Here is a 12103-nt window from a genome sequence, read left to right on the forward strand (position 1 = left end):
TAGGCGATGTTTCAGGTTGGGACCCTTCTTCAGACTGATTGTGGTTGAAGAGGGGGGGTAAAAGCCGGAAGAGAGGTGGGGGCAGGACAAGTTTGGTGAGTGATAGGTGGATATAAGTGAGGGTTTTTTTTTTATTGGCAGGAAGTTGTGCTAAGGTCAGAGATGAAAAGACAAAAATTGTGAGATAAGGAGATGGGGATTTGAGGAGTGATTTGTGAAGCTAGAAGAAGGAATATAGGTGGAACGTGACAGGGTCAGAAGGGGAAGGGGAGAAATGGGTGTGAATTTAGGTGGGGCACAGAGAACAGGGGGAAAATGAGAGAGAGATGGGGGGGGGGGAGGGTGCTTGTAGGTTAGTAACCAAAAATTGGAGAATACCAATTGGAGAATGTCAATGGAGTTTGGCTGCATGGGTTTTCTCAGGGTATCCTCGCACACTCCAAAACCGTGCAGGTTTGTGGGTTAATTAGCTTTTATAAATTGTAAATTGGTCCTAGTGTGTAGGATAGTGCTGGTGTACAGGTTGACCACTCGACATTGCAGACTCGGTGGGACAAAGGCCCTGTTTCCATGCTGTGTCTCTAAAGTCTAAACTCAGTATTCTCCATCTTCCAAGGAAGAAGCTTCAGAATGTAGAACCAATGACCTGCAGATACTAGTTCACACAAAAGAACACAAAATGGTGGAGCAACTCAGCGGTTCAGGCAGTGTCTCCGGAGAACATGGAGAGTTGATGTTTTGGTTCGGGATTCTTCTACAGATTTTGATCAGTTGGCATTCTCTTTCCATTTATAGTCACACATATGTTGACGAGCACCAATTGTAATTGTATACAGGGCAGTAGGAAAATAGGAAATTGGACTTGGAGGAGATGCAGTGTGGTAATACCGTCTTGATTTACTGTAGCAACTTGGAAAGCAGGAATCAATTGTACCACAAGTATTCATAACTGCATGATTAAATCCCAGACATCCAACTTTTCTCCTTGCAAGCCAAGTGTTCTGATCCAGCATTATCAACAAAGGTGGAATAGAAATGAGCGGTTAATTGCTGGCATTTGGGCATTGGGATATGAGCTCATTGCCAGATGGGCATGATGCCAAGATTTTAGTTTGCTGGTTTCTTCCTGTTTTTAAAATTGTGAAGAGCTTTCGTCCCCTGGCCCAGGGCCAAATAAATACCAACAGGAGAAGGAAGTCAAGGTTAATTTCTCAAAGGCTGAAGGTTTTACTTGGCTACTTCTCAACTAGATTCAGATCTGGAGATGTTCTACGAAAGTCAAGTGATGGGACTGATGACCTCTAAGGTACCTCTGCCAGGTACCTCTGCTAAGGTACCTCGGGGGCAGTGCCCCTCACCCTGAACACCACCACAACTAGTTTAATGCTTTATGAGATGCTGATAAGACCACATTTGGAAATTTGTAAAAGGTTCCCGACCTAAAACGTCACCTATCTCTTTTCTCCTGCAGGTCAGGTGCTGCCTGACCCGCTGAGTTACTCCAGCACTTTGTGTCTGTCTTAGGAATATTGTTTTGGACTCCATATCAGAGGAAGGATGTGCCTGCATTAGAGATGGTCTAGAGGATGTTTACAAGAATGATCCTGGGGATGATCGGGTTAACATATGAGGAGTGTGTGATGGCTCAGGGTCTGTATTCGCTAGAGTTTAGAAGGATGAGGGGGGGATCTCATTGAAACTTACTGAATAATGAAAGGCCAAGAAAGGCTACGAACAGGATGTTTCTAGTAATGGGAGAGTCCACGATCAGAGGGCACAGCCTCAGAATAAAAGGTTGCACCTTTGGAATGGAGACGAGGAGGAATTTCTTTAGCCAGAGGAAGTTGAACCTGTGCAATTTATTGCCACAGATGGCTGTGGAGGCCAAGTCATTGGATATTTTTAAGGCAGAGATTGATAGGTTCTTGATTAGTAAGGGTGTCAAAGTTTATGGGGAGAAAGTAGGAGAATGGGGTTGAGAAAGAAAAATAGATCAGCCATGATTAATGGCGGATCAGTCCCGATGGAACAAATGACCTAATGCTACTCCTGTGTCTTATGATCTTATAAAAACATAAACAAAAATTAGACCATTTCTTCTGACAATTGTATTTTAGGAAGAATAATTTCTAAAGACACCACTCTAAACTCTATTTGTCAACTGCCTGTTCCACCCTTCTCTTAGGCCATCATCAGCAGCCAGACTGAAGTGTTCACATCTCAGTGCTCTACTTGCCCCTGGGCTGATCTTGTGAATACCAAACTCTACATCACCAGGATAGTTTGTGACCAAAAGTGGCCACCACCATGAGAAACTCAGCTCACTGGAGACCGAAATGTTACCCACACTTAGTTAGCTCCAGGTGACGCCATCTCCCATGTTCTCCTGTCCACCTCACAACCTGCATGAACTTATACTGATCCACTCCACGAATTTATACTGATCCTAACGCTATCGTAACTTCTCATCTCATATTTGATGAGAACATACATGACATGATTGGCAAATTTGCAGATGTGGGTGGTATTGTAGGGAGTGAAGATGGTTGTCAAAAATTGCAACAGGGTCTTGATCGGTTGGGAGGGTGGGCTGAGGAATGGTTCATGGAATTTAATACAGAGAAATGTGAGGTGTTGCATTTTGGTAAGACTAACATGGACAGGACCTACACAGTGAATGGTAGGCCAATGGGGAGTTTTGCAGAGCAGAGGGATCTAGGAATGCAGGTACATAGTTTGTTGAAAGTGGCACCACAGGTAGATAGGGTGGTCAAAAGGCTTTTGGCACATTGATCTTCATCAGTCAGAGTATTGAGTATAGAAGTTGGGATGTCATGTTACAATTATACAAGACTTTGGTGTGGCCACATTTAGAGTATTGTGTTCAGTTTTGGTCACCATGCTATCGGAAAGATGTTGTCAAGCTGGAAAGGTTGCAGAGATTTACAAGGATATTGCCAGGACTTGAGGGCCTGGGCTATAGGGAGAGGTTGAGCAGGCTAGGACTATTCCTTGGAACGCAGGAGGATGAAGGGTGATCCTATGGACGTGTACAAAATCATGAGAGGAATAGATCGGGTAAACGCACAGGGTCTCTTGCCCAGAGGAGGGGAATCGAGTGCATGACAACATAGGTTTAAGGGGGGAAGATTTAATAGGAACCTGAGGAGTACTTTTTTAGACAAAGGGTGGTGGGTGCATGGAACAAACTGCCGGTGGAGGTAGATGAGGCAGGTACTATTGCAACATTTAAGAAACGTTTAGGTATATGGATAGGACAGGTTTAGAGGGATATGAGGCAAAACGTAAGCAGGTGGGACTAGTGTACTGTAGATGGGACATGTTGGTTGGTGTGGGTAAGTTGGGCAGAAGGGCCTATTTCCACGCTGTATGACTTTATGACTATCAGTGTATGGATGAGGGGAAAGGAGCAGGGTGGAGACACAAAGAACTGCAGATGCTAGTTTACAAAAACAGACACAAAGTGCTGGAGTAACTAAGTGTGTCAGGCAGCATCTCTGGAGAATTTGGATACACAAGGAACTGCAGATGCCGGTTTGCAAAAAGGAAGACACAAAGTGTTGGAGTAGCATTAGGCAAGTTGGACCGAAGGGCCTGTTTCCACGCTGTACGACTATGACTATTTATCAGAAGATGAGAAAGGGTACAAAACTCCTCACTCGCTACTTGTAATGGAATATTTGTAGCACTCGGCTGTTCATTGACTTTGTAGAGTAATGGAAATGATCGATAACAAGTGGACAAAGTGATGATCCAGGTGAAAAAGAAATCAGCTGCTCTCAATAAATTGTTCACCACAGCAAACAAATTAAGAGACAACTGTACTAGATTAATTAAATATTGATTGGATGCCGTGTCACTGAAGGACTTTACATCATCAGTGCTGTTGGCTTTGAGTGCTAATCAATAAAATGCCCAAGAAACAGGGCACCCAAGCATTTAGTGCTCAGCTTCCACCAGGCAAGTTTAGCAGGTGGGTTCACCATATGATCTTTGTGTGTGACACTAGACAAAGACCAATCCTCATTGACACCTCAAGGTAAGGATTGATTGCACGTAGTAATTTCTCCTATAGCAACTAACAAGGCAAAGGAAACAGGGCAGCAAGTAGCGTCTGAAGAAGGGTTCCGACCCAGAAACGTCACCCATCCTTTTTCTCCAGAGATACTGCCTGACCCGCTGAGTTACTCCAGCACTTTGAGTCCATCTTCGGTATAAACCAGCATCTGCAGTTCCTTGCGACGCTGCCTCACAATGTCAGAGATCTGGGTTCGACCCCGACCTTGGGTGTTGTCTGTGTGGAGTTTGCACATTTTCCTCCAGGTTCATTTGCATGTGTTTTCTCCGGGTACTCCAATTTCCTCCCACATCCCACAGACTTGCAGGTTTGTAGGTTAATTGGCTTCTGTAAAATTGTCTCTTATGTGTGGGGAATGGACGGGGAACTGGGATAACATAGAAAAGGTGATCAATGGTTAGCGGGGACTCAGTGGGCCGCAGGGCTTGTTTCCTTGCTGTATCTTAAAGTAAACTTAGAGCTTTCTACTTAAATCGAATCATTGCACAAGGGAAATGTCAATGGCCTGGGAATCTTTCAGATACAAGTGGCATTTGTAGACCACCTTTGTAGATGTGTTGCACCTAGGTGTCGGGAAGTTTACCAAATGTTGGGACAAAGAGGAGATGGAGAGGGAGAGTGGAAAGCACAGTTGTTGTGGAGGAAAGACTGAAGTAGGAGTTACACAAGAGGCCAGAATTGGAGAAGAGTGGGGGTTGCAGAGAGAAAACAAGGGAATTTCATTTGCAAAGGTGAAAATCTTTAAATTGCAGTCTTATCAACTCAGGATGTGTTGAAGGTGAGGAAATACAGGAGAGAAGGGTGGGATTTAATTTGGGTTATGATCATGATAGCATGGTGTTTGGGTCAGTTTAAGTTCATGGATGTTGGGAGGCAATCAAGAGAACATGGGAGATTGCCTCACCTTGGGTCACAGAGTCAGAGTCTTACAGCATGGAAACATCCTTTTCAGCCCAACTTGCCCACAAAGACCAACATATCCCATCAACACTAGTCCCACCTGCCTGCATTTGTCCCATATCTCTCTAAACCTATCTGTGCTGGCTGTACGGAGTTTGTAGGTTATCTCTGTGATGCCGTGGGTTTTCTCCAGGTGCTCCAGTTTCCTCTCACATCCCAAGGACATCCTGGTTTGTTGGATAATTGGCTTCTATGTAATCCCTAGCATGTAGGATAGAACTAGTGTTTGGGATGATCGCTAGTCGGCGCGGACACGGTGGGCCGGAGGGCCTGTTTCCACACTGTATCTCAAAAATCCCTGAAAAGGTGTTGTTGTACAGCCATATATTCATCAGACTACTGATGATAAACGCCATTGTTGTCCACACGACTTTTACAAACATCTGAGGTAGCAGAGAGGTGAACAGGTTGCATGAAAACTGGCACTGTTAAAAGTACAACACACCATTAGTTCCACAATGAAGTGCCAGCATTGAGTTTTGTGCTCTGGAGAAGGAATCCAACCCAACAATTTCTATCTTCGGAGACAGCAGAGTATCAACCGAGCTTCTGGTGCCTGACCTCCCTTAACTTTTCATAAACACAGGGGAAAAAGATATAGACCATTGTTCATCATGGTCTTGAGACTTAACTTTAGACTTTGGAAACAGGCCCTTCGGCCCACTGAATCCGTGCCAACCAAATGATGCACGAACACTATCCTACACACATCAGGGACAATTTTATAATTTCACCAAAGTCCAATTAACCTACAAAACTGTACGTCTTTGGAGTGTGGGAGGAAACCGGAACACCTGGCAGAAAACGCACATGGTCCCAGGGATAACATACAAACTCTGTACAGACAGTACCCGTAATCAGGATTGAACCCAGGTCCATGGGGCTGTAAGGCAGCAACTCCACCACCGCGTCACTGTGCCGCCTTAATGGGCATTAAATCACTGATTTGTTCCTTCTGTACAAATCTAATTTCAAAGCCAAGTTCAATCATTTCCCAGTTGGGAGACTGGCAGTGAGTGTCACTGCCATGCTGCTAATTATGAGTGAGCTATGCCCACAACCTTTTCTCCATTGGGCTAATGATGTACCACATAAACATTTGGAAAGGCAATGCTTTAAGGCCTTCAGTTGCCACGCTCATTAAAGTGAAAAGAAAGCCTGGAAAATCGAGCTGAATTACAGTAAAACCGTACGAACAGATGCTGATAGTAATTAAATTGATTTATGTCCTCCTTCGATGTTCAAAGTTGACAGTCCTCTACAATTTACCTTGCGTACTGCATCCTTTTTTTTCAAACCCTGAAGTATCACAGATCCTCCAAATGAAATATACACAACCCTCGAGTGTGCGTTCAATTGATATTTATTGTACGTTCTATTGGAATGATGAGTTGATGGCCTGTAAGCCAATGGCGCTGAACAAGGTCACGGGTCTCTGTGTGTTCATTTGTATTAATGTCACTAGCCAAAGCTCTGTGCTCAGACAACTGTTACAAACCAGCAAAGAATCCACATCAGCTTCTTCACGATAAATAAATAAGATAGATGTGCAGCACAGTGTCGAGCGGTAAAGTGCTAGTGTACGGGGTGATCACTGGCCGGTGAAGATTCGGTGGGCTGAAGGGCCTGTTTCCACCTTGTATCCCTGCAGTCTAAAGTAAAGTAAAGTCTAACGTAAGGGGTGGCACAGTGGCACTACGGTAGAGCTGCTACCTTACAACACCAGAGATCTGGGTTTGATCCAGACTACGGGTGCTGTCTGTACGGAGTTTATACATTCTCCCTGTAACCTGCGTGGCTTTTCTCTGGTACTTCGTTTTCCTCCCACATCGCAAAGACGTGCAGGTTTGCAGGTTAATTGGCTCCTGTAAATTGCCCCTTGTGTGTAGGATAGAACGAGTGCAAGGTTGATTATTGGTCGGCATGGAATCGACGGGCCGAAAGGCTGTATCACTAAAGTAAGATAAACTAAATATTCCCGGCCTGACATAGTCATAGAGCATGGAAATAGGCCCTTCAGCCCAACATCCATGCCGACCCAAATGCCCCATCTATGCTAGTCCCATATCGTTCTGAACATTTCCTATCCTTGTACAAGTCCAAGTATCTTTCCAAATACTGTTATAGTACCTGCCTTAACTAGCTCCTCTGGCAACTTGTTCCATATACCCCCCACCCTCAGTGAAAACATTGTCCCTCTGGTTTCTATTAACTCTTTCCTCTCTCACCTCAGTCCTCTATCCTCTGATCCATGATTCCAGATAAAAGACTGTGCATTCACCTTATCTATTCCCCTCATAATTGTATACACAGTCGTATGATTTCCTATCATCTGTGGCTCTATTTTAACATATAAAATATGAAAGGAATATAACATATATATATAAGGAATTTACATTTCATGGGTCTCCGCAACTATTGTAAGTACTATGTATCATGAATCCAAATGTTGTAACATGCATATGGATATATAAGGTGCACCCTGCTCTTTTTAATTATGCATCATTGAGAGACTTGGTGACATTAGAATCTAACTCCACAGTAAAAATGTCAAAGACTAGAGGCCACAGCTTTAAGGTGAGAGGGACAAAGTTTAAAGGAGATGTGCGGGGCAAGTTTTTTACACATAGGGTGGTGGGTACCTGGAACATGCTGCCAGGGGTAGTGGTGGAGGTGGTATAATATTGGCATTTAAGAGGCTTTTAGATAGGCACACAGATATGCAGGGAATGGAGCGATGGGAATCGTGTGCGGGCAGGCGAGATCAGTTGAACTTGGCATCATGTTCGGCACAGATATTGTGTTGTGAAAGGCCTGTTTCTGTGCTGTACTGTTCTATGTTCTACGTTTATCACTATGACCATAAAAACGAAGTGTTTTAATATTTGTTGGATTTAATAGCTACCAATTAAAATGGAAGATTCTGCGGTACTGGGAATTTTCACCTAAAAATCCTTTGAAAGATTTGATAGTTCCTGGAATGCTGCCCTTTCCATTATTTTACAATAGGCTAGAGAGGATCACAGTGACTGTATCGAACTGTGGCCCGGATCAGGGAATAGTTAAATTACGGAATTATTTTCCTGATTTCTCCTGCCCTTTGCTTGCCTCTCCTCCATTACGACTCGAGTCAAAGCTTTTGGCCCTAATATTTCCTTATATGGTTCAGCAAAACTTTTTTTTGATAATGCTCCAGTGAGGAGCCTTGGAATATCTCACTGCATTAATAGGCGCATATAAACATTGCTGTGATTCTACGCTCAGGAATGCCTAGGCATCTGGAATGGGTCGCTGCTTCGTGTACAGGCCACTGATTCTCTAAAGTTGCCAAATTCCTTTTAAGAGAGAGCTGTGCTTGCTTTTGGTCGTTCTTGAGGTAACTTGGTGCAAGGAGTAGACACAAAGTGCTGGAGTAATTTCAGCCTTCAAACCAATGCACAAAGCCACTCAATCCATGACAGTTCACTGGCGACCTCCCTCTTGTACCAAATGTGTCGAGAGGGAATGCAGATGCTGGTACATACTGCAGATAGACACTAAAGTGCTGGACTAACTCAGCAGGTCAGGCAGCATCTATGGAGAAGAAGGATGGATGATGTTTCGGGTTCGGGACCCTTCTTCTGTCTGAGGATGTCTGCCACCCAGCCTTTTCCTCCAGAGATGCAGCCAGACCCACTGAGTTACTCCAAAAGTTTGTGTCTATCCTCAGTATATACCAGCATCTGCAGTGGGTCGACGGACCTGTTTCTGTGTTGTACAACTCTATATCTTCAAAAAAGGTATTTAGTTAATTTAATACCTAGAGCCATAGAGTCATTCAGTGTTGAAACAAGCCCTTCAACCCAGCTTTCCATTGCAAGCAATGTGCCCCATTTACACTTCTCAACTGCCCACTTTTGACCCATATCCATGTAAACCTATTTTATCCATGTACCTGTTCAAATGTTTTTTAAATGTTGTGATGGTACTTGCCTCAACTACCTCCTCCGGTCGCCCTTTGCATACACCCACCGTCCTTTGTGTAAAAAAGTTAACACTCAAGTTCCTGTTAAATCTTTCCCCCCTCACCTTAAACCTTCGTCCCCTGGTTATTGATTCCTGTTGAGAGACTCTAAGCACCTCTCCCCTTTTGGCATGAAGAGCCATAAGCCTCTTGAGCTGATGAACAATCAGATCTGAACCGCATTTAAAAAAAAATCTATAGGTAGTCGTTTCTTTCAATTACATAGCACTTTCAATTCTTGGTCTGCCCCTTCAGAACGTTTGAAAACCAGGCAATATAATGAATAAATTAGATAGATTCCAATCATCTCTGCAACCTGCTCCAATGCAACATGTTGCTGAGACCCCTGCGCTCCACGAAATTTGACCTCATGTCCATCACCAATTCCTTCACTCCAACATTGGTACATTTATCTTCCGCTATTTGGGCCCAAGTCTCTGCAAATCTCTCCCAAAATCATTCTACCTCTCTAGCTCGCCTTTTTATGTTTGAATTGAAAGATACAACATGGAAACAGGCCCTTCAGCCTGCCAGGTCTACGCTGTCCAATGGCCACCCGTTCGCATGAGTTCCATACTATCCCATTTTTCATCTACTCTCGACACATCAGGGGGCAATTTACTGAGGGCCAATTAACTTACAAACCTGCACATCTTTGGGATGTGGGAGAAAACAGGAGCACCCAGAGGAAACCCATTTGGTCACAGAGAGAACGTGCAAACTCCGCACAGACAGTACCCAATTTCAGAATCTAACCCGGGTCTCTGACGCTGTGAGGTAGCAGCTCTACCAGCTGCACCATTCTGCGTCTGTCAGCCATTTTATTTTATAGCTTAGTATCATATTTTTATTAGAGTCATGGTCATGCAGCAACGAAACAGGCCCTTCAGCCCAACTCATCCATGCTGACCAAGATGCCCCATCAGAGTTACTCCCATTTGCCTGCATTTGGCCCATGTCCCTTTAAATCTTTCCTATCCATGTACTTGTGCAAATTTATATAAAATACTGTTATAGTGCCTGCCTCAACTACCTCCTCAAGCAGCTCATTCCATATACCCACCATCTTTGTGTGAGAAAGTTTCCCCCCAGGCTCCTATTAAAACTTTCCCCTCACACCTTAAACCTGTCATCTTGATTCACCTATTCTGGGTAAAATACCCAGTGCATCTGCCTTATCTATTCCCCTCATGATTTTGAGTCTGAAGAATGGTCTCGATCTGAAACATCACCTATTCCTTTTCTCCAGAGATGCTGCCTCATCCATTGAGTTGCTACTGCTTTTTGCGTCTATCGATGATGTTATACATCTCTGAATAACATGCCGTTGAGGTACTTTTGTCCCACATCATAATACCAGGCAATTGTGCTTTTGTTTACCTGTTCACTCTCTTCCTCGTCACTGCTAAGCTTCAAGTCATCTTCCAGCATCCTACAAAAGAAAAGAAGTAATTGTATGTTAAAATTGTCCCTTAGATGGCTGCGCGATGTTATAATCATAAGAATACAAGACAGAAGCATGTGGACCCATTAGCCCCTTTAAACTGTTAGGCTTTAGAAATACAGTGTTGGAACAGACCCTTCGGCCCACCAAGTCCGTGCCAACAAGCGACCACCCCGTACACTAGCACTACCCTACACCCGAGGGACAATACTGTACAGACAGTATCTGTGGTCAGAATCAAACTTGTGTCTCTGCCGCTGTAGGGCAGCAACCACGTCTGTGTCACTGTGCCCCCTTGTGCCTGGTACACTGTTCGATAAGATCATGCCTGATCTAATCTTGGCCTCAACATCATTTCCTTGCTCCGTACATTCTCTCTCCCCCTTGATTCCATGGTCTGTCAAACTTTGTGTGCATGTGAGTCCATCATCACTGGGCTCTGGGGTAGAGGGCTCCAAAGATTTACCATCCCATGAGAAGAAATTTCTCTTACATCTTTATGAAATGGCGACCCCAGTTCTAGACACTCCCATCAGGGGAAGGGTCCTCTCAAGCATCCTCCTTGGAATATTTCTTCCAAGTTCCATGGGCTACAGGTCCAATCTAAACCCTTCTTTATCTGTCAACAATTCCATCACCCCATAAAATGATGCAGCATGGAATCAATCCATCATGTTCAGCATGGACGTTGTGGGCCGAAGGGCCTTTTCTTGTGCTGTTCTATATTCTCACCAATGTATCTCTGTTGACTCATTGAAGAAACTACCCCAGTAGTTCTACTCCAACCGTTGTATCCCCAGCGATATGTTGTTATACCCCCCTCAAACATTTAGTCAATTCCCTTCTGAAGGCTACCCTCGTGTCCACATCCAACACCATTCAGGCAGAGAGCAAGCAAACATGAAAAATATCTTATCTTCACCTTCCCTTCCTTTTCCTCAGTTAATTACATTAAATCCTGTACATTGGCGATACCGAGCATAGACTTGGCGACTGTTACACCGAACACTGCGCTCGGTCCACCAAGGCCTCCCAGATCTCCCGGTTAGTAACCATTTTAACTCCCCTTCCCATTCCCACTGACCTTTCTGTCCTGGGCCTCCTCCACTATCAGTGTGAAGCCACACACAAACCCGACGAACAACACCTCATATTCCACTTGGGTAGCTTACAACTCAGCGATATGAACATTGAATTCTCCAATTTTAGGTGACCTCTAATAACCCCGCCCCTCCCCCTCCCCTTTCTACACTCTCCTCCCCTTTCGCCTCCCCCTCCCCTTTCTCCTCCCCATCCTGTTTCTTCCACCCTCCATTGTGCTCCACCTGGACTTTACTACTGATTTCTCCACCCCCTCCCCTTCCACCTACATTCCTTCCTCTGGCTTTACAATTCACAACTTCAATCCTTTTGTCTCACGCTTTGTTTTTCCATCTCTGGCCTTTGTCATTAGTTCATAAGTCAAAGGAGCAGAGTTAGGCCATTCTGCCATTCAATCATGGCTGATCTCTCTTTCCCTCTCAACCCCATTCTCCTGCTTTCTCCCCATAACTTTTAACACCTTACTAATCAAGGATCTGTACAACCATCTGCCTAT

At 44.4% G+C, this 12103-nt stretch overlaps 1 protein-coding gene across 3 annotated transcripts in view; it reads right to left on the reverse strand.

The window, feature by feature from the left end:
• The window catches only part of aff2 (AF4/FMR2 family member 2), a 465473-nt gene that overhangs the window by 119703 nt on the left and 333667 nt on the right, over nucleotides 1–12103 (reverse strand). For all 3 annotated transcript variants that reach the window (XM_033030286.1, XM_033030287.1, XM_033030285.1), the window contains one exon: nucleotides 10443–10494. In XM_033030286.1, the coding sequence (XP_032886177.1) occupies nucleotides 10443–10494 (52 nt within the window). The remainder of the gene's footprint in view (nucleotides 1–10442; nucleotides 10495–12103) is intronic.

This window comes from Amblyraja radiata, chromosome 12 (genome assembly GCF_010909765.2).
Source record: "Amblyraja radiata isolate CabotCenter1 chromosome 12, sAmbRad1.1.pri, whole genome shotgun sequence".
Classification (NCBI taxonomy): Eukaryota; Metazoa; Chordata; class Chondrichthyes; order Rajiformes; family Rajidae; genus Amblyraja; species Amblyraja radiata.